Source organism: Oreochromis niloticus, linkage group LG19 (assembly GCF_001858045.2).
Source record: "Oreochromis niloticus isolate F11D_XX linkage group LG19, O_niloticus_UMD_NMBU, whole genome shotgun sequence".
In the NCBI taxonomy this organism is placed as follows: Eukaryota; Metazoa; Chordata; class Actinopteri; order Cichliformes; family Cichlidae; genus Oreochromis; species Oreochromis niloticus.
This window is the reverse complement of record NC_031983.2, coordinates 14,016,120-14,040,212: the sequence shown is the minus strand read 5'-3', so window position 1 is coordinate 14,040,212 and position 24,093 is coordinate 14,016,120. Positions and strand designations below refer to the sequence as shown.

The following is a 24,093-nucleotide window of genomic DNA, read 5'->3' as shown; positions in this document are numbered from 1 at the left end:
TACTGAGACGGCAATTTATCTCAGCTTCTGCTGGATGCACATGAGCCCCCAAGGGATCCATTGCCACAGGACACAACAGCTCTCCCCAAGAGGTTCCACGTCTGTGCTCGACGGGCCAGTGTTAGGTAAATGGTGTATGCTGTTAACTGTGCTGCTGTTTTTTCCAGTGGTTACAACTGCACCACATTCTTATGGATAATAATTTTATTAATATTGCTTTTCTTGCTTAAAAATGTCTTACATAAATATATGGTTAAGAATTCTGGTAGGAAGCTTCCAATAAAACACAAGCTGTAAAAAATAAAAAATTGTCTAACCAACAACTGCTTAGCTCAGAGGTATTAGATTCAAACAGACTGCGAGCAAAAAGTGACCAAACAGAAGATGAAGTGTTGATAATTAGAAACCTTTCTTAAAGTATTTTTTCCCACTGGTATTACGTACCACATCGGTTGAGGCTTAACTCGACAAGCACAAGTTGTGCATTTCCTCTGATGCAAGACTCCAGAAATATGGCAGTCTCTTGTGCATGCTCCACTACCAGCGGCCAGAAAAACAGCTCTGTGGATTAAGCCACCGGAGCAATCTTGATGATGACTAGTCAACATAATTTGCTGCCTGAAGACAAGAACTGCAGCTGAGGAGTAATCCACACACTGTTTATCGCCTCTTAATTTCTATCTACATATCAAAAGTGACTTAACCTTAAGTGGGTAACAACTTTGATAAAAGCTTTCAGTTACAGATTCATTTAGGCAACTAAAATCTAAGAGGTGAACTAAATTATGGGAGCACACTAATTAATTGCACTTTTGACTGCAGTATAATCCAGGACCTGTTAAAAGTACAAACATCTGATATTGCAGTTGGAAGTAATGTCAAGGCTGCAGAGCTAATACCTTTTTTCTATAGTACAAGCTCCTGAGGATAAATTAACTGATAACAAATAGGTTCCCTTGCTGTGTTATGACTCATCAAATTTTCTCAAGCTCCTTTACAGGTCCTTGGCCCTTTAAATGGTATATCAGTCATACCAATAAAGTTTTATTTGCGGGAGTCAAAGTTTGTGAATGTACACCTAACGAGCTTCAGAGGAAGCAGGCTTTCGATTCTGACTATTTGAAGGGAGATTTCACATTATCCCTGATCTGATCACATCAGGGGGCCACAGCATGAGTAACTGGAGACATTCATTCCCACATAACTGGTGTGTTTGTGTGTGTTGTGTAGTTCAGTGCTGGTGTGGGAAACTGTTCTTTAGTGTATTTGTGGTTAAGATTACATGAATGATCGTTCAATTATCGTCACATGATTAGTGCTTTCATTTTCTTAGTTTCCCAATAAATATGTCAATACCAACTCACTGAACCACTCAGTGTCTTTAGACTAAGTGACACAAAAGCCATTTTGCCTCAGTGTAGGATCATCATGCATCAGAGAGATTTCAGAGAGTTATTTACAACCCCACTTTTAATTTGCTCCTGCCAAACTACACTCCTCATATTCCAATCTACATTTACTTTGTTATAGTGCAATATAACTTTTTATTACCTGAACCACCACCTGGCACACAGGAAAGCATGACTGGTCTAACCTGAGCAGAGCTAAGCAGCAGGTTAGGGTCAGTTTACAGACAGCAAAATTTGATATTACAAGGTTAAAGAGACAGTATAGCTAGAGTTGCACTGGGATCTCCTGCAGCTTATATAAGTTTATGGTGATATTAAATTGCTTCTCTAATTGTTTCTTTTTGCTATTTGACCCCAAGATGATTAATAAAGAACTTTGTAAGCTGGGGAGTGTCTTCACTAAAGGTTAAGGTAAGAAAAAGGTTGAGTGGGTTAGGGTTGTGATAAAAATATATCTCCCTTCTGATTTTCAGTTTAATATCTTGATATAGTCTAACAACAGTAAAATTAGAAACTGACTTTCACTCCTTTGACAACAGAAACGGCATTTTGAGAGGGATTATTTTTCAGCTTTGTCTTATGTCACCACGAGTGGCATGTAGAGACTTTTACAGAAAGGCGAGTAGAGACGATGATGGTTAGAAAGATAAATTAGGCCATAATAAAACACAAATGTTCCCCATCAGTGTTAAAGGGATTAAAATTACTGCTGTAGATATTTAAGTTGGGATCATTTTAAATAATTTGTATTCTCTTTAATTTAAAGTAATATTACATATTCTAAAAAAATGTGAGGAGTGAGGACCCCATTCCTGAAAAAAACAGCTGTTAAATGAGTTTAGAAAAACAGGCGTATACCTTAATTTACAAAACAAGTTTAGATATTAAATAATATTGTATAAATAAAATCACAGCTGACATAAAAAGCTTGTGCACTGTGTGACATATTTACCTGTCAACATGTACATAGACGATAAAAAGATGAATGAAAAATAAAGATGATCTCTTAGCAACTTTGTTTAAACATTGTTTGGTCAATCGAGTGATTTTTTTCAGAGATGTTATTCTGTTGGAGTTTGCACCTTTTCATATTGCCTGTTTTATTAAACTGGACATAGCAGAAAATGACATCCACTCTCCATTATCATCAAGGCTGATGTACTAAAGCAGGAGGCCCTATAATAATACATAGAAAACTCCAACAATCAAAAAATCTCATTTCCAATTAAATTCACAGCAGCTGTTTCAAGCCCAACTTTCAGGTATTGTTACATATATTGTGCCTTTTTTTCCAGTCATGTTTTGAACAGATCCAAGTCTTTCTCATATCGACCACCAGTTTCATAAACTCAACAGTTCTATTAAAGCTCAACAATTAATATCAAAGCCAAAAATACAGTCTAAGGGAGAAGTTTTCTTGATTTAAAGCCCCAGAGAGGCTTTAAATCAAAATTCCTCCTCTATTCACCGGCTTTCATGAATTCATCTGAGTGCTACTTTTCTCCTGGTTTAATCTGTGAAGACTGAAAATGAGAATAGATTTACATACAACAGAGAGGATTTGAAGCCTGGACAATGTGCAAAAGGGAGAGCAGAGGCACTTGCAGTAACACAGAGGTAGGCACAGTATAACACACTGCATTGAAAAGAATACTTTCAAGATGTGTGAGGTTTTTCTTCTGGGCAAAGGATGAAAAGATTTTCAATGTCTGCTCAAGATTAATAAGACATTAATATAGACCTTGACCAAAGAATATAGCAAGACCAACAAAAAACCTATTTGCTACAAAAGCTTCTGGGCAGCAACCCGGACAAAGTAATAGAATCCAGATCCATCAGGTCAAATGAAGTTCAAGTCACCTATAATTCCAATGATGTTTACTCTCATTGGGAAAAACAACTCGAGCTCTTCTAAATTTAATTTCCTTTCAAGCCCCCAGCAGAATTGTGAGAGCTCTTTAAAATGTTTTTTTCAGGAACTGTCTGACAGAAAAAAAACAATAGGAAAAATAGGATAAAAATAGTGGTGACATGAATCTAGTTTATGAACATTTAATGATTTATATTGTTTTATCTGTATGTATCTACAAAGTCTCCCCTCTGTGTCTGTTTATGTGTTTCCTGCAATAAATATACAATACAAAGCTCTACAACTACTCATTGCTGTAGGCCAATAGCTCAGTGTGCTCTTCACCCCTTCATAACCCTTAAAGCAAGCAACAAGAGTCAGTAGTATAATAAGAGGAAGATTAATACAATCCATACGCTATGTTTGTCTGTTTCGTCTATAGACCGATTCAATTGATCTCCATTGTTAAAATTATGTGAAAGAGGAGTTCAGTCTTTGCTGAGGTTGCCACGACAACCCAGTCGTGACATACCTGTGCTCCCAGCCTGGCAGAGGACAAGAAGTATAATAAGAAGCATTTTAAAGCTCTAATATATACTGTACTATTCGTGTTTTCTTTACTACTTGGGAATTTAAATTTTTTGTTTTTTCATGCCTAATTCTGTTTTTTTGTAAATGATTAAACTGTAGTAGTTAAGTAGTCAAGTGTAATATGAAAATGAAGACTATAACATCTCAACCAGGATTAGAGCAAATCCCACAAAATTATGAACATCATTGTTCTCCTCAGGTGAGCTGTAATTAATACATTAAACCCCTTTACTATGTATTTTAGTGCAACAGAGAGTCAAGTTCTTTTAGGCTACCAAGGCTTTAAGGCGTTAAGTAACAAATAAAACATGTTTTACAAATACCACTATTATTATTACTACTACTCTTTCACAAACTCGCTTGCAAGAGATATTTCTGTCTTAAGCAGGCCTCCTGCCACTAGGCCTCATATCTCAAAGGTAATTAAGAGTTGAGTTTCTTGCAAGTCTGTAATGATTCTGTGTCTGCAGAAGCCCCAAGGACTGAGAGAAGCGTCTTTTACCAAATTATAGGCAAACAGACCTCGTAAAAATATTCTAAGGGCGACAGAGCTTATCTAGATGGAGAAGAATAGGGTATTTGGAGAATATGTAGATATGTGGTAGCGTCTGGCATTCGATGTACGATCAGTATTCGACAGTCCTTCAAACCCTTTCCAGCTTGTCCGCCAAAGAACGTCACAGGAACTCCTTCCTACCTGTCAAACTTTATAACTCCTTCTCTATTCTGTTTATAACATTCCTTGGAATATTTCATTTTAACTTAACATAGGACTTTAAGCAACTTAATTTTACTTATAGTTCACAAAGTTTATATTTTCTATCTTTACTTATACTAAGTGAGTGCCACTTTCCCCGCATTATGATTCTGATATATATACACCCTGTTAGGACACAGCAGTCATTTCTTTGTGAAAATATGTCATGTCAGCAGGTGCAGCCATCTTCCTCTTCACTGATGTTGAACTTCCTGCAGTTACTGCGTAAGATATCCATCAGAATGCTAACACACCAAGTAGTAAACAAGGTAAACATTATTTCTGAGAAACATCTGCATTTTGGCATCGTGGGAATGTTAGCACACTAGCAGCTTTTTACTGTGCCTAAGTGAAGCCTCGCTGTGTTGCTACGGTTGCTGTTAATTGTTTGTTTCTGTTAAGCTTCTGCTCTTGTTTGTGTTTTCCCCGTATGTGGCTTCATACAAAATACAGTGTGACTTCAATATTCATTCAACACACTGACATATTATTCCATTTAAAGCTGCTGTGTTAGCAACATTAGCATAAATTTACACCTACCAAATGTAAATGTGACGATCTCTCTTTTTGCTGTTTTTGGTTTCTACCAGCTGACAGCTGATGGTAATATTTTGCAGTGTACTGTAGCTTTTAAACACTCCTCTCATGTGTTATTTTATCTTAATGTATTTTTTCATATAAAAAACTGTCTGCTGTAACTACAAGCAAGCCATAAAATGGAAACAATAAACTTAAGCACACAGTAAAACTGCACAGAGGAGGAAGTGCACAATTCTCTGCAGGTTCATTGACATATGAGTCATGTCATCCATTGTTAATGCAATATTAATTATAACCACTTTAAGAGCGCATATATATGTTTTTTGTTGGCATTTATAACTATATAAATCCACAATATTATAGTTAATAGAGGAAACCATCAATTGCTTTTTCCACAGACATCAGGTTTACCAAACTTACTGATATGAATCCAGTGATAACTGACTTTATAGGTCTAACTCTAATCTCTGACTAAAGCCCTACATTCACTTCTGTAGAGTACAGCATAATGTCGTACTGTAGGACAGCTCAGCACTGCAGACCACAAAGCTCTACAAGGGCCACGACGGCCACATTTTGTCTTTGAAAAAAGAATCCTGTTCTTTTCACCTTAAAGCCTTTTCTTTTTTATCATCACCGCCCAGATTGGACATCTGGAAATCCACCATGCATTAAACCACAGGAGGCCACCAGGGCTCAGAGTGATTATGCGCATGTGGGCCGAACATACAGCAGCATGTGCACAGCCCTCCAGGGTGCAATGAAGTATTTACTGAGGTGTAATGGGTGCAATAGGTGCGCAGTTTGTTCAACATGTGGCTAGAAACAGAGTTGTATATATGTTTGACAAAAAGCCTCTCTTAAGAGGAAAAAGCCGCTTCTATTATTAAGCTCAACAGACTGCCAAGAACGTGTCAACAAATTATTGTTTATACAGCAAGAGTGTCAGAACCACGACACTGAACCAGAAAGATCAGGACTGAAGCTAATGCATTAATGAGAACACACAAGCAAGTGGGGGCAGTGAGCTCGAGTTAAAAACTCTGAGTTGAAGACCTTTATCTTCTGTATTTTATCGGTCACATTAAAATGCCAAGCATCCCACTCTTTTGACATACAGTACATGGACTTTGTGCTTTTGAGGGACTTGAGGTCTACTCTATGTGTATGTGCTCCAGAGGCTTATGTTGCTCAGCTGACCCTGTCCTGTTGGCTTTTACGGAGCTGCATAAAAGCCGGCAGCAGACAGGCATATCTCCAGATGCCCAGGGAGTGATGAGGGTGGTGAGGTGGGACGTCAAAGGGAGAAGGCATCTTAAGACTTGGACATGTGATGCACAGCGGTCTAAATCAGAGAATATGGGTACATGTGCACGCTCGAAGACAGAGCCAACCCCTTGAGAATGCTCCAAAGTAGATTCCACATCGGCCAGCTCCACACGCTACAGTAGTGCACCCTAACAAACGGCTCCTGCATGAATCCCAGAGCTCATGGTCTTGGAAATAATTAGACAGAAGAATGAGAGAGCAGAGAGGTGGTAAACTGCTCCAGGCTAACCTGAAGGGAGACTTTGTATAGCATCTGCTTTTGGAAGCTACGTGCCAAGCTTAGGAAGAGATGAGAGATGAACAAACAAAGCTTCTTTAGGCATATTCCTAAAAGTCTAAGTGAAGCAGAGCAGGCAACTGATGTCTCTGAGAAGCTGATGCTGGTGGAAAAGTGGATCATGGATGGATGTATCTGATAAAGGGAAGATGAAACATTAGTGGAAAACTAAAGTAGGAGTTGGACCAATGCAGCAGTTGCCCTCTATTCTTTGGCTGCTTTTCAATCACTTTCCTGTCCTTGCTTTATCCAATCTCAGCAAGCTCTGACTGCAATTTTATGTTCACAAAGATACTTCTGTTACCCTCGGATTAATGAAAACTCACTGAATTCTTTGAAAGATTGAACGGGGACAAGAATTTTGTTATTTTGAGACCAGAAAAGAGAGGAAAAAAAGTTATAAAGCTGTAACCTTTTCATCTGTCAGTAAGCAGTTATTTTTTGACTTAACTGGCACACAGTCTCTTTTACAGTATGCAATGTGCTCTATTGGGCTTCACTATTTTCAGCTTTCAATTTCAGTTTGAAAGTGATATTTGTATTACAGTCAGAAAGTAGGAAAATTCAGATTTCGTGGCTTCTTCTAATCACTTTGTAAAGAGCTTATGAAAAATCTGAAAATCAGATAATAGCAGTGCTAGCAATCTACTATGCACATAACTGTAAAGTGGAAAATTAGTACAACATGCAAAATACAAGACTTTTCACAAGGTTTCAATTATCTACTTTAATCCAAAACTCGTAAATCTCATAAAAACTGGCTTTTAATTGGCTAGTAGTGCACTCTTTCATATGGAGACAGTAACTTTGAAAGGGTTTGTCGGTGCATAATGATCTCAATTTCATTGGCATTGATTTAACTCAGCTTACATGTGAAGTACAAAACAGCCTTTGGTGATAAGCTTTGGCTTATTATCTATGACAAGAATCATTTCAGAAAACTGAGGAGGAGCAGAGCTCGTTGTGCTGCAGGGGGTTGGTGGAGCTGATGGTTTGTTTGGACAGACTTCAACACTTATTAATTTTCATCTTTGGACTCATTTAAAGTGGACCTATTATGTTCATTTCCAGCTGCAAATTTTTATTCTTGTACTGCACTAGATTTAGAGTAGCTTTGCATGATTGGCAGTTAAAAACAAAAACGTATTTATCTTACGCCGAGCCCATTAGTTCATACTATATTTGAAACAATCATTTTTATATTCTCTCCCTTTAACTTTCTACTGACTGGTGTCCCCTCACCAACAGCATGTGTATGGGACTGTTTATTCACAGTCAGAGCTTCAGCCCGAGATGACCATATTCAAGATTTCATCTCTTTTTCACAGTATTCAGAGCCAAGAGTAGAAAATCAATAGTTGGAAACTGAGCTCTTGGAGCAGTCTGAAGCCTGAGGTTTTGATTAACAGGGATTACCTGCACATATCCATACATTATTATTTGAAACCTCTGGCCATATATATGAGGATTAGCATAATTTGCTTGCATGGACAAGGGACATTTCCCCATCTCTGGTCATACCAGCCTATCACATGGCAAAATAGCAAAGAAAATCTAATCATGTTCATTTTTCCTGGACACAAATTCGCACATTTGTGTCACAGTAAGCACGACTTTGAAAATTAGTGGTAAGTATATTAGCAAGGATATTTTATGCCTGGAGCACATAGAGGGGACACACCATCCTGGCAACCAAGATAACTGAGCTCTGAAAAAAAGTGTCAGCTAGTGAATGATCTTTTTTCTAAATCCAACTGAGTAGTTTCTTAAGATAATTAATAATTTAAAAGAAATGCAATGAAATAATTTCAGTCCCAAAGCACCAGCAGGGTATCTGTGTGCAAAAACTATAGTTAGTTAAATACAGTGAAAAGGACTGAAAGGAGCATGTTATGATATTTTATAGGATCCTCAGAGAAAAGGGGAAACCAGACTTTTTTCCCCAGTTTTCAAAGTAGAAAGATACCTAGCTGCCTGGTTAATTCATTTATTTGTCTGCCAGCATACTGTGTTACTGCATTTTGAGAATATTTTATAGTAAATACTGAAGTTAAATGGCGCGTACACATTCAGTATTAAACACAATCAAAAAAGACATTTAGGATATGCAAAAGTGTGTAAATTGCATCAGTGTGATTGACATACATTGCATATTGACAAGGAATATTGGATAACTGTACAGCACCATTCCATGGGCATACCATTTGCAAATACAAAGTGCCATCTTCCAACTAATTACGAGTTAATATAGCTTAAAGTGGCAGAAGGTTAGCGCACATTGTTCACTCTTCCTTTGTTTTTCCACCAGATTAATTAAAGCTCTCTCCACTGTACAGCAGGTTTGAAATTCACTTCAAAGACTCAAAGTTTCCCCCTAGACTGCACTTTATCCAAGGTTCTGTTTGCTTTAATTATGTAACAGGAAGCAGGGATCATCTCCAAAATCAATGGTTCCTCACTAGCTGGAGGTTAAGACCGGAGGTGAAAGCAATTAACTTCTAGATGTTATGATCATGTTATGCTGACATGCTGATTATAGAGCCACCTAAAGGCAATGTATCACCAAAGGCTTTAGGATTTCCTCACTGAAATTCAAAGTGATCACACCCATCCATCACGTCTTTTCTCAACTCATCAACTGTGCAATTATGGAGTCTCCCATCGTGTGTTCTGTCTTACTCTTGATCTGTACAAAGTGAGAAGTTTGGCTTAACGAGAGCAACTTTCTTTCTCATGATGGGCTTGTTGGGCTGTAATAGCCTCTCTGTGGTATCTTCTTGCCTAGTGAAATATTATGAGAGTAAATTGAGGGCTGTGAAAAAAAACGTGGTAACTCATTATTCTCATACCACTAAAATACAGACAACAATAATAACCCCTAAAGAACAATACCAGTTTAGTTCAACTTGACCAAATGATCATGATCAACCTAACTTAATGCAGTGACTTCCAGTAAAAGAAAACCTTCAGATTTTACTCCAGTATGCTGCACAACATGTAGTCACATTCTCCAAACATAGTGTACTGTTGAATGCAGAGCAGTCTACCCAGCCCTTTTTCTCAAAGCGCTCAGAATATGCAACACATGAACAGAGAGGCACAACAGCTACAGAAGAGCCCTCACAACAATCATTACTTTCACAAGTGCAGCAAAGCAACTACACACACTTATCTCAGCGTCACTAATGAAACCAGGCATGCACTTCTTCGCTTCCTTGCCTTACCGTTTATATGCCATTTGCCTCATTTTCAGCAGATAAAATCACTACATTCATGTGCCTGTGCATCCCCTCAGAGCTGCATGCATTTAGAAAAAGACTCCTCTAATTCTGACTGGAGACAGGGCTGGTAGGCAGAGAGAGAGAGATAGAGAGAGGGGGGAGAGAGAGAAAATGAGAGAGGGAGCTGAGAATTGAATGGAGCAGGAGGAGGTGTTCTGGAAGAGGAGGGGTTAGGGGAGTGATGGAGAGAAGAGCGAAGAGAGAGAGGGGAGAGGTGTGGCTGAAGGTGTAACTGCTGGGAGGAGAGGAAGTAAAAGTGAAAGTGGCCAACCTTGTGTCATGCTGCGCCTCGCCATCAGATTCCTGGTAGGAAGAGAAGCGGGTGAAATGATTAGATATATTTATCAAGCAGATTTATCTGGCGCCGCCGCTGCCACTGCACGCCGTGGAGTACCTCTTATCTGGTGTTTAACGAGCTCTCAGAGAGGCTGTGTCTCGGCAAACAAATATATCCATTATTTCCTCACTCTGAAAACACACACTGTATCAGTTCTGAGAACATTAAGTGAAAGGAGGAGGGAGGCAGAGCAAGAAATGACAGATTAACAGTGCAAAAGAAAAATGCTGTGTGCTGCAGAAATGGAGAGAAAGTGCCCAAGGGTGAGAGGCAGACTTGCAGACTATAGTTACGAGGAAAGTACAAAAAAGTAAAACGGTAAACAAAACTAAAAATGTTGCAAATTAAGTCTAAAAGAATGATTTGACATTTTCAGAAGTACTCTTCTTAGATTTCTTTCTTGATACCACTCTCTTGTTTTGAAGGTGAATGAAGATATAGCTACCTTAGGGAACACAAAAATCTGCCTAACATGAAGCTCACTGCTGAGCGCTTCGAATTTTATTTCGATATGCAACAATCTGTGGAAAAAAGGACCACGCTTTGCAAAAGTTATGTGGAAGTTAGTCGCTTCAGGTTGCTAACGCTGTTTAGTGTTTATAACATAAGCTAACTGATGGCTAGCTATATTATACTCAGTACTCGGAGCATACTCAGTGCTGCTCTGTCATATCTACACATGAACGCAAATAAATAGACTGGTCATTGCTTGCATATAGATTGTAAATAATAAGGATTTCACAAGAATTTACATTGAATTTTTTAATGCAAGTTACATGCACGGCCATAATGAACTTTACAGTGGCCACGAAGTCACTGGTGCTGCAGTAGGTTGGTATGTTTTCAGGTGTTTGTGTGTTCGCATGTTGCATGCAACTCGCGTCAGTCTCATTGGTGAGGATTCAGCAAGGTATATTAAATGTCACAGGTGCACAGCTCCAACATACGGGCTACAAGATTGCAGTGCGTATTGGTGAGTGTGTGGATGCCAGGCTTCACGCAGTTGTGTGGGTGTTACAAACAGTGCGAATGATACAGCAGGATGACTCATACAGCTACTGAATGAGACAACGCTCAGTAATCCCCCAACCCCCCCCACCTCCACGTCCATCCTTCCATCCCAGCATCCCTCTGTGTGGAGAGGGCAAGCCTAGAGAGAGGGGGAGGAGGATAGAATTGGCATTCCTGGAAGGCGTCACTGAATGATAATCAGCTCACATGGATTTACTTTCATTCAGTGGAAAAGGTAAAATATTAACCTTTAACTCGCTTTTGCTAAATGATGATAGAAAGGAGACAATAAGCACACATATATTAAAAATATTGACTTGACAAACACTATTTGTCATTTATTTTGTACTTAGCTTGGGCAGCTAAACATCCATCCATCCATTTTCTTCTGATTTCCAATTCATCATCAGGGGTGTCTGGAGCTTATCCCAGTTGTCATAGTGTGAGAGACAGGTACACACTGGACATGTCGCCAGTCCATCGTATGGCTCACACATAGAGCCAAACAACCATTCACTCTTACATTTACACCTATGGGCAATTTAGAATTACCAGTTAACCTATCCCAAAACCACACGTCTTTGGACTGTAGGAGGATGCCAGAGTACCCAGACACAGGGGGAACATGCAGACTCCACGCAGAAGGCCCCCTGGATTTGAAGCCATCTTGCATTTACATTACCATTTGATAAAACTTTTATCATAAAAAAATATTAATTAGTATTTTTAATAACTTTCTAATCGTTAGGATTTCTTCTTAGAATTATTTCTGATACCACTGTGGATAATTTTCAGCATTATTTTCATTACATTTTTTGAAACTCTGCTCCCACAGCATTTAAAAGTAAATCTGCTATTCTCATCCCAATATAAAGGTCATTCACTGCATTTACTAGGTGATGATTTTATCGAAACACACACATTAGCCCACATGCTTCATGTTTAATTACTGCTGTATTTCACAGGGATACTCTTGTATTGTTAGGATGCGTTCCGCTGCTGACTGATAATTCATAACTTCACTATGTATCAATTACAAGTTCTCAGTTTATCTCAGCTCGTCACATATTTTGTAATCCATGTATTTCAGCCTTGCCCTCCAGACTGCAGAGGACACTTCTCCTTCTTTTTCTCCTACCTTGAAAGAAGCACCCACCTCATCTCTGCACTTGCAAGCCACTAACTGTGAAAAGCTGCCATACAGCAGTTTTCTCTCTTTTTGCCAAATGTATTCCTTTTAATACAGACACCCACTCATCGGCTGAACAATTGCTAGGGAGCTGACATCCAGTGAATAAGTTCTAGTCAGGAAGCGACATCCCAAACATTTCTCTTCCTCCTTACTGTTGGACGTTGGTCAAAGTTCACCCATTTAGCAGCAGGGTATTAGTACAACAGTGCATCAGGTTGTGAGAGGCCATATTACTGGATGGCATTTCTATGCCTGAGGCTCAAAAGCACAACAAAAACAGAAGGGGGGAAAGTGTTTAAATATTTTATGTATCAGCTACCTTCACACTGGAATTTGTTTTAGATTCAAGCAGTCTTTCTCTATTTTAGTAAAAAAGCAGCAAATAAGGCAGATGTATTTCTTAATATTATATTCCAAAGGGACCAGTAGTTCCCATTGCTAGCCCTCTGTTGAATGTTTGGAGGGCAGGGAGATGCTAATGCATTTAAATAAAAAGTAATACAGCACTCTGAGAACATCCCGGCCACTGAAAATGCTCATCTAGTAGGTCGTGCTGTGATTTTGAGTCTATATTTAAAAGAAGCATGAGCAAGAATACAGTTAGGTCCATTAGTATTTGAACAGTTACGCACTTTTGGTAATTTTGCTTTTGTACACCAACTGTATTTCCCACCTAGAATTTCTGCAGCCATCTTCAGCTGCTGCTTTTTCGTAGGTCACTCTGCATTCAATTCGGTCTTCAGTAAGTGAAAAGGATGTTCTGAGATCAGCTGAATGACTTGGCCATTGAAGAATATCTCAATTCTTTACCTTGAGATACTTTTGGGTTGCTTTTGCAGTATGCTTTGGGTTATTATCCATTTGTAGTGCGAAGGTCTGTCTGATCAGTTTTACGGCATTTGGCTAAATCTAAGCAGAGCACAGCCCAACACTTCAGAATTCATCCTGCTACCTCTACCAGCAGTCACATCATCAATAAACACTAGTGACCTGGCTCCACTGACCTACATGCCCATGCTATAACATTGCCTTTCACAGATGATGGTGTATGCTTCGAATCACAAGCTGTTTCTCTTCTTTTCCCTTCTTTTTTCTTCTCATCATTTTGGTGCAGTTTCATCTTGGTTTCATCTGTTCCAAATTATTTTTATTAGGACTGTTGAGGCCCTTTCAGATGCTTTTGCCAAAGTGTAATCTGACCTGCTTGCTCTTGTGTGTAACCAGTGGTTTGCACCTTTCATTCATGAAGACATCTCTTCATGTAGACTTTAGGGACCAGAAAAGGTAGAAACATCCAAGTAAAACCCATAGTATAGCAAAGAAGGGGGTATACTACATGTTTAGCTTATACTACGACAGATATGCCTGTCTGTTTAAAATGTTCTTTACTGGACCTTTTCATCCACTTCAGCTGTTTTCTGTAGTCTTTCTGGCCTTTTGGTGTTAGTTTGATCACACCTGAAGTTTTTGCTATCTTTCTGATAGGTTTATCTTGTTTTTTACAGCCTAATGATGGCCTCCTTCACTTGCATCAACAACTTTTTGGACCTCATTTTGAGAATTTCAGTAAAAAGCTGGAAAATACAAATTCAACACTTGAAATTGATTCCAGATATTTTGTCTGCTTAATGTGTCACAGAGCAACAAGAAAATAGGCCTCACGTGGCCTTAAAACTACCTTCTCAACTGACCAATTATTTTTAAGCCTCTGAAAATAGGGCACTGTAACTCTTAGACTGTTGATGCAATACTTTTGATAAAGCTCTTCATATCCCCAGCGACTTTAAATCCCCTGTGATGGAGTATGGAGGCAAAAACTACAGAATTTGTGTAATTGTTCAAATGCTTATTGACCTGACTGTAACTTCTGTACCTATTCTTTTCAATCATAGACTGAAAATCACAACATGAGCTGCAGTTTGAACAAATCTTTTCTCGGTAAATGCACATTTTTAATGGTTAGGGTATTCTCAAAGCATTGCTGTGGTCTATATTACTTTTCATTTAAATGCATCAACGTCTTTTTGCCCTCCAAACATTCAAAAGAGGGATAGCAAATGTCCAAATAGTTATGGAGCTATCGGTATGTTATGTGCATGCATTCCTGTGCATGTACAGCACAGAATAATTCAGATTCTCGTTAATGAATAATCATGTTTTCAGATTTAGTTTTGTATGGCAAGTGGGTGATGTGTCAGATGCAATTAAGCAAAACAGCAAACATAAATGAGTCACATCTACATAATAAGTCTGAGAAGAGTAATATTCAGCTAACAAAGACGAATGTGATGCAATACACTATATCAAAGCCTTGAATAAAGACTGAGTGAAATCATCAGAGGCTTGTGTAATCTTATTCATTTGGCTTCTCATTTCCAGCAATCTGCATTTACTTTTACTGCATGTGGAGGAAACATGACACAAACTGATCATTTCTTAGAATGATCACGGCAATTATCTTCACAATAGCGCAAAATAAAGTTACTGTGCATGATGTAATAACTGTCTATCATATAATAAAATCCAAAGTATGTGGGATGTGTATCTGCAGTCCTCATTTTGATCCACTGTGTTGAAAATCAAACTGCAAAAATCCTCTGCAGTTTTCACATAAGCTGTTCACAGTTTAAAGAACGCAGGCTTTCCAGGAAGTAGTTATTCATAACCGACATAATGCTAATTACTTCCTGCTGGACTACACCTCTTGAAATGGTGATAAATTCTTGGCTAAAGCAACCCTGTTCCATACCATGTTAAAAACAGCAGCTGGAACATTATTGCATATTAATAAAAGCAGATGGTGGTTTGCAGACATGGCCAACAGAGGTGTTGAGGAACATGTTGGAAATCAAATCTGATTAATTCAGGAAATAACTTCAAGCCCAACACATGCATTAGATGATGTCTAACCCTGACCATAATACTTCTTTTATCTTAAAAGCAATAACAAACATAGTTGCGTTACACATGCATATCTTTAGAACACTGAAGGTGCTGATACTAAATTGCAGTTTGCAGCATGGGATCCTTCTTGCATGTCACTCCTATGTCTTCTGGCCCTACTTTTCTCATTTATGTAGTTCTGACTCTAATTAAGGTATTCAAAGGTCATAAATAAATAAACTACCACTAAAGGTTTACATTCAAATTACCCAGTAATAAGTTATCCTTCCTGTCTGGTTATAGGGATATTTTCAGTGGATTATATATTTCATTAATCCCACTTTGTAATGGTATGAAAATTGACCCTTGTAGATAGATTTTCAATAAACTGAACTGGATTTGAAGTTTTGAATTATTACATTTTTCAAATATTTTTAAACCAAACAACCAAACGAACAATTAAGTGTAGTGTAATGTACTCACAGCGACATTTAGAGGTCTGGGCAATGAGGTAGACCTGTAGGACATTCTAGGAAACTGCTGCTCCGGCCAGCTGAAGACAGGGCAGGGGTTGTTCCGTCCACTGGCAGCCAGATGAGGATAAGGTGACTCATAACTGGTAGGAATAACTTTTTTCTCCTTCTCCCGCCCTCTTTCTGACCATCTAACTTTTTCCCAGCAAGGCTTTTCTCTTTTTCTGTCCTTTTCCCTCCTTTTCTCACCTCCTCTGTCTCTCTCCCAGGAGGCTTCTTTTCTCTTCTCCCTCTCCTTCTCTTTTTCCATCCCCAAGCCTCCATTTCTCTCCCACAGAGTCCTGTTTTCCCTTTCCTTTGCTCTCCCTATACCTTCTTCAAGCACTTTTTCATTTCTCTCTTTCCCAAGGGTGCCATTAGCTACCAGTTCATCCAGCCGCCTCACTCTGTCAATGTCTGTCTCTAGATAATGTCTCCCAGTAGGGGCTTGTGCTTGGATCTTTGCACATAGCTCTTGGTTGGGCTCTGGGTGTGAGTGAGTCTCCTCTTTTACTTTCCTTAGGACTTCCCTCGGCTCTATGATCCTACAGCTTGGTAATGTCTTGCTCCACTGGTGGATGGAACTTGTGATATCTTTGGAGTCACACTCCTTAATCGGCTGAAGGTTCGAGCTGGTTGGACTGTACCACATGTTTGTTGTTGATGTCAATGGTGGCGGTGGATTTGTTAAGGCAGAGTGCAGTGGTGTGTGAGATGGAGTTGGTGGAGGTGGTGGAGGAGTTAGATCGCAATGTCGTAAAACGAACGGTTGCTGAAGAGGACCACCATTTGATTTTAACACCCTGCAAGTCACTTCATTTAGAAACTGTGAGAACTTGCGCATGTCCTCTGATTTCTCATCACACTGATGGAATAAGACCGAAGAAGCATTTTTGCAAGATGATGACATATTCTGCAGTCCGGCATCTTTCCTTTGTGTTGTGCAAGTATTCTCATGATCATAGTCTCTTTTGCTTTCAGATTTAGCAGGAGGACGTGAAATGATAAGATTTTGGTAAATGATTTCATCCTCACCCTCAGCAGCAGAAGACACCTTATCAGTGTTGCAAGACTGTTCGTTGCTGTCTTGCTTAATAGGAGTCCGTAGTAAGCAGGTGGCCACTGAGCTCCAGCTATTTGTATCCCAACTTCCATCATCATCACTAGAGCTGCCGTTGCCACTCTGTAGACTGGGGCTTTTACTTCTCTCAATAGGACTGGGGATGGAGTTGTCCAGGCTTCCAAGTGATCTCCTCTTTATCCGAGAGACTGAAGCTCTGAGATTGGGTAAAGAGTTCGGAAAGTTAGTCAAAGGTTCGTCAAGACTTGACAAAGATCCTTGCATGCATGGAACAGACCCCTGCAGGCTGGAAAAGGAACCTTTGAGTAAGGGAGAGGATTGGCGACGCAGCTGAGGCTCTTCTTCATGGTCACTGTAGGGTCCAGAGAAGACGGGGCAAGATGCCGTAGAAGAGCAGGAACCACGATCTTGCCGAGTTGAGGTTGCTCTGGAACGCTGTCGCCGTAAAGTAGCCATGTGATTTGCCTTTCTTCCTCTAATTTGCACAGACTTTGGTAATCCTTTCTGTACAGACTCAAGTCTGGGACCATCATCTGAAATGGAAACGCATAAATGAACCATGTCAGGCTCAGTCCTATTGGTTTCTGTCCTCTGGCTTTGCCCAGTTTCAACTGTCTGCCCTAGTTGTCCTGACTTCCAACAGTGCACCCAAGCTGTTGCAGTGTGACACACTTTTCACTGATCCAGCTCAGTATTCAACGAGATCCCAAAGAGGCCTGATAGTCATTTGGATGCCAACCAAATCATTACCATATGGTAACTCCATCAATTCTATTTTTTTCTTTTTTAAAATAGCATTATAGATCAACAGGCGACCAGTGGTTTGTATGTGGGCATGTATAATGAATTTGTGTATTGACATGGATGATGTTGGAAAGCAGCTGGATATCCAGGCCAGTGATATTGACCACAGTGACCACGTGAAATCTGCTTTCTGTGCAGCAGGCAAGGAAAACAGACACAGATCAATTTGTCACACATTGTTGTTGTGTTTGTTATGGTGTGATGTACAGATGAATGTACAAGTTCATGGTTCATTAACTGCTACACATTGCTAAAGACACACTTGGAATTATTAATTTTGTCAGTCCCACAGGACAGAGCATCTCTGTGGGAACATCTGTTGCCTCTAGGTTTGATTAGAGGGAACCTGTCCTGTCAGAAATTAGGCTTTTAAAGTTGTGATCAGCAGCATCAGTTGTCCATCTGAAAGCAAAACCTAGTTAGAATGACTTAAAAGTACTACTTCTATTCTTCTACTCCAGTTTCGTTTTGCCTGGTTTTAGACATTCAAACAAAGAGTAGATGTCTTTAGTGTATATTTATCTTGTACAAAACATCTTGGAACACAGCAAAATCATATAAATAATTTGACATATCTTGTGTTGAACCTAAATCTGCAAACCAGTATGACCACATATGGGCAAGACAGGAAAGAAAGGAGACAGAACTAAATACATACAATAACAAATAGAAAGAAATTCTTAGTCTCTGATCTATATGACTCTGATAAAATGTGTATAACGTGACCACATACAGGCTTGACGTGTAAGCTGGACCTAAATGCAGACACCACATGGAGTGTAATGAAAAGCGAGCTTTATTTTAAGCTGATAACAAAAGCAGTACAGCGTAAAGAGAAACTAAAACTACAAAAACTGACTTCAAAACTTCCAACACTAGAATAGAAAACCCAATAACATTAGCTAAGAATTCAAAACAATGAAGAAAACCAGGGACCATGATGTGATGTAGAACATCCGTGTTATCCTAAGTGTTGATTGGGATAGTAAGAGCATTGTTGCTGCACAAGTGAAACCTTGCCCCTATAAACTGACACATGAAAGAGAATTCAGCATTAAGATCCAACCTAATTAATCTATGGTAAATAAAGGGAACCACATCAGAGACCATGTAGGTCAATCAAAAGTAAGTTTAAGTTTAGACAAGTGATTTTGAGACTTCAGGTAAGAGCTCTCTGAATAGAAAAGCCTTTTGTTATATAGAATAAAACTACTGAAAGTGATGGCTTTACAAACAAACAAATAAAGCATTCATTAATGTAACATTAGAAGCAAAACCTTGCAACACTAAATCAATTTCATTGATTCACATCAGTTCAATTCCAATTCATTAGCAGGACTTGTTGTTTGGTCTCAATCATGAATTCCCAAGATGAACATTAACATGTCGCTATCCTAGGGCCTTGTTACTGGTGGGCTGATACATAGTTTGAATCTTGACCAAAACATCTCTTCCTAAAATGTTTTTTAAAGTCCAAGAGGACAACACCAGTAAAAAAAACATTGCCTTATTTTTTCTCTTCTGCTTTATATTGTTTCTAAGTGCCCCTTGGTATGTTTTTCCTCCTGTGCATGAATTATTATGGCACACAGGGTGCTCAACCAAGCAGGAAAAGGGCTGCCTCATTGCGAATGAAGAGTGTGAAGCTAAAGAGGCAGATGGTGGAACTATGAAAATAAACATCCCTTCCAACAGCTGTACCCTCTCTAATAAAATGTTAAAAATAAGGGTACTTGATAGAGGAAACAGCAAAGGGAACACCAAGTAATGGAAATCCAAAGGATACCTTTGTTTTTATAAGGCTCCCTACCTCTGAGGGGGTTTTACATGTTTCACAGTAATTAGATTTTAAATTTTTCTGACAGAAGGTATAATTATAATTTGTTTAAAGGCCAAGAGGATCATCCCCAGCATGCATAGCAGCTCTTCTGTGATACAATTTATCTTTATTCATCCTCACACCTTATAGAAACTAAAATTGCTGCTGCAGCTTTGCTGAGACAGTGGTACTTTGCCATAAATTAAGGTAATATACCTAAGGTAAAAAATTTAAAGCCTGTGCAAATTTAGTATAAAAAGAATCTGCATATTTTTCCATTTAAGAAACTTGAATGACCTAAAATAGCTTGAATCCACTCCCAGTGCTCCTGGCTTTGCTTCCCTTGCACCTGATCTTCTGCACACACAATATATTTACCTTACTACCAACTACCAACCTCTGTATATTTTATATATTTTATTTTATTGTTTACTCTATTTAATTTGTAAAATATGTATATACACACACACACACACACACACACACACGTAGAAAAACATATTTAGTAAACACATCCAGTAATGCATATACTCTTATATATTGTACATATATTTATTACTTTCAGATTTAGCCATTCTTATATTTTGCTTGTTTTACGTTATTGTATTTTGCACAACTCTGTTGCTTGTGAAGCTCGCACACAAGAATTTCACTCGCATGTACTGTACCAGTGTACCTGCACATGTGATGTGACAATAAAAGTGATTTGATTTGATTACTTCTCTCTATCATATCAGCCAACTCATAGTCATAGTCCCTACATTTAGAGTCCCTACTCTCACCTCCAGACTTCTCTCTTGCTGCCCCTTATTACACTTTCTCCTTCTTCTCTTCATTTGTCTTCAGCTGACAGTAACACAGTTTCCAACACCACACTGTTTGTCAATAGCATATATATAACGAACATCATACCAACAGTGAAACATGGTGGTGGTAATGTCATGGACTTTTGCTGCTTCAGGACTGGGACGACTTGCTGTAATTGATGTAACCATGGATTCTGCTCAGAAAATGCAGAAATCCAGAAAAAGCAAATGTCTGGCGATAATCTCATGTCCACAAGCATATTTAGGTTGTGCAGCAGAACAAGTGTGGCCCAAGTGTGGGCCAGAATTTCTCCACAGTAATGTAAAACAGTGACTGTCAGTCATTACAAAAGCCTGATTACAGTTTTTGCGTCCAAGGCTGGTATAGCCAGTTATGAGGTTTAGGTAACAAATACTTTTTCACACCTTTTTCCCTGACATTTCCCTACATTTTGTATTTACTCACACTATTCTGACAAATATTAATATTTGTTTGATGATCTGAAACATTTAAATGTGACACATTTGTAAAATTTGAATGAAATAATTAGGAAGGTTGCACTATAATGAGCCAAACTTGGTAGAAGAGAATAGTGTTAAAGAACTAAATGATGTCCAGACACCTGACAGATGACAGATGAATCCACTGAGCTGAGGATGAACATTGTGGCAATTGTGGCAAAAGGAATCAATAAGCTTCTATATGACACTGTCACTTAGAAACACCTGAACATGAGATCCAGAATATGTGCAGAGACTGTTCCCTATGCAGTTAAATCAAGCAAGGGTGTTAGTTGAGATGTAGGTGCCTTCAAGAGTGTACTCCTAGCTGCAAGGGATCGATAGGATAAAGACCACCTGACACATCATTAGACCCACCTAGAGCTGAGACTGATAAATATTATAAGAACATTGGGGAGAAACAGGCATCACACAACACCAATACCAAGTGGCCGGTGGACCTAAACGCAGACCACAGCAACATCCCAGAACAAGATCTAGTTGACATCACTAAAGTAGACATCCAACAACGAGTCTGAGACATGTGGAGCTGTACAGCATCAGGACTCTGACAGGCTCTGATAGCACAATAAGTAGGCTGCTAAAAACAGTTACTCACCCAGACTAGATAACACAGGACAGAACAATCGTGATCATGACAGGGTGATTGCTTGCCTTTCCACAATATGTAAACTCCTCACAGGAGTATCATAGCAACCAATCTGAGTATGAACATAAGTCAACACATGAGTGCAGCTCAGAAGGGCAACAGGACAGGGTGGAAACAACACCAGAGGGTCAAAGCACCAACTGCAGTACACCACGACTCCAAAACCCGGCAGATTAACCTGAGCCGCCCTGGACTGACTACGTGAAAGCCTAGAACTCAATACCCCACATATGGATACTGAAGCGCTTGGCATATACAAGGCTAATGGTGCAGTGATAACACCAATTGGACTGTGCAAGACAAAACTAAAGACAACCTCAAAGGCACAAGTCAGTATCATGTGTGGAGTATACCAAGGTAACATACTGTCCCTATTTTGTATAGGCCTCAACAGCCTCTGCTACCACACCAAAGAGCACATATGGATAGAGATTCAGGAATGAAGTAGCTATTAGCCACTTCCTGTACATGGACGACATCAAGCTGTACACCAGGAGCAAGTCAGAGATAAACTCACTGATCCGCCTCACCTGAACATCATAGAAATTCGCACAAGATAAGTGTGGCTCAGTGGTTGCAAAGAGAGGGCAGGTTATCTTGACCGAAATAGCTGGCAGAAGGTAAGACAGTGGGCATACTGCACAGCCACAAGCACCCGGGTATCACACAAAATAACAGGAACCAAGATGAAGATGCAAGAAGGTCAGGGGTCAAGGATTAAAGATAGTCAGACTCACAATCCAGGATGAAACAAGGAACTTTTTACATCAAAAAGATAGTTAGTAGCACTCCAGACTCTTGTTTTTCTACATTTTCTTCACTGTTGTGAAGCTATCCCGATATTTCTAGGGCACCCCAAAGTTTTCCAAATAAATTGAAATGGGGAAATCGTTGCTATCTTCAGCAGGACCTTTGTGGGTAAACTAGTGTGCTGAGAGAGATGTGCCAAAAAGGTTGTAATTCAGCTATTTCATTGTGTCCTGTTTTTTAGCACCAGTTTTTGAAGAGAAGCTCTGCCTGTCAAAACTCAAATCAAACCCAAAGGATAATAATAATTTAATCAGATGCAGCAACAGAAGCACCCCCTAGCTCTTTGAATAATACACAACGGTTTTGCTAATAAGATCTCTGCCGACTCATCATATCCACTGAGCACATCACGATTCCCCAAAGCTTCCATAACTGAAACAAAAAGATCAGATGCCTCATTTAATCCCTTCAAGCATCTGCCTGATGAACTCTTCAGAGAGATGCTTTGACATCTTTCTAAGTTTACACAAATAGAGAAGTGTTGCTCTGTATTTGGCATTTTTCTCCAAACTTGAGCTTCGTTGATAGCACTACCATAAATGTATTGACTTAAGACAAATTACCTTCAGGGTATTTTTGACCAATCACTCAGCTCTATTAAAATAAACATGTAACCGATATACATGTTTGGTCAAGTGCTTCTAGCAGGAGCTGTTTGTTCTCAATACAGACAAGGCTGTGTATTTTTCAGCTAAAATCACCGGATGGATATTTACTGTGGTTTCACTGTGCATTAGGACCCACAGTAAGCACTCCTGTTGGCAAACACATTTAAGCCTGTACATATTATTACATGGCTCAACTCAGCGTGAGCCAATTTCCCATTTGCTACTGAAGAAAACCAAAGCCAGCAGCGAGTAAACCAGCGCTCAGTCATTCAACTTTAACATAATTTCAGCCACTTCCATTCAGTAGCCACATGATGTTATCTTTTCCCTTTTTATTAATGAGCACTCAAACAAATGCCAGACCCCCCATTTCCCTGTTGTCAACATCAACGTTGTCATGGAAACAGTGATCTGAATCAATCTCTCTCCCTCTCTCTCTCTTTCCCCAGCTTTGTGCTACAGCAATCCGCTATAGCTTTCACTCTAAATGCCAAGGCAATAAAAAAAGACACCTATAGGAAATGTCAGCCGCACAGCCTGACCAATGAAATCTGACAGCCAAGACAAGCAATATTTCTCATTTTCCTGTCAAGGGGAGCACAGCTATGGTGCATCCTTTTCTTTTGAGAGGAGAAAAAACTCCATTAAAGAGCAGCAAATTGAAATGAATGGTACTGCTGTAAATGAAAGCTTTGGATTTGAGGCTACAGGTCAGATTAACATAATTGAAACTCACCAGCTCTTGCACACATTTGTATAAATGCGCACGCTCAGTGACATGTGCCCAGACACATGCACACTCACGTGCCCGCACTCGCACTCTGTGTGCACGTGCACTGTACCCTCGCCGATTTGCATTACTTCTATTGTTTATGTATGCAACAGCGCTCTCCAGTGGTCACTTCTAGTAAAAGCTAAATTTTAGTTATATATATTTTTTTCACATCTTTTCCAGATTGAAGCGTCTGCTTGTTCACCCATATAAAACCGATTGTTGACACAGACAACTGCTGTTTGATCATATAC

At 39.3% G+C, this 24,093-nt stretch overlaps 2 protein-coding genes across 3 annotated transcripts in view; both read right to left on the bottom strand.

The window, feature by feature from the left end:
• Positions 1–10,402, bottom strand: part of LOC100693987 (brain-enriched guanylate kinase-associated protein) — a 46,743-nt gene extending 36,341 nt beyond the window's left edge. The window contains exon 1 of one of the 2 annotated variants that reach the window (XM_025900990.1): positions 10,305–10,402. The gene's annotated coding sequence lies outside the window, so the exon portion shown is untranslated. Of the gene's footprint in view, positions 1–9,976; positions 10,118–10,304 lie in introns of those variants that run through there. The other variant, XM_005477135.3, reaches the window with a different exon arrangement.
• A 5,545-nt stretch (positions 10,403–15,947) lies between these two features.
• LOC112843162 (uncharacterized) lies at positions 15,948–21,741 on the bottom strand. The gene is made up of 3 exons (XM_025901153.1): positions 21,599–21,741; positions 16,302–17,582; positions 15,948–16,039 (listed from the first exon to the last, which is right to left on the bottom strand). Exons 2-3 carry the CDS (start codon positions 17,503–17,505, stop codon positions 15,948–15,950), a joined length of 1,296 nt encoding a protein of 431 aa, XP_025756938.1. The 5' UTR covers positions 17,506–17,582; positions 21,599–21,741.
• Positions 21,742–24,093: the final 2,352 nt, after the last annotated feature.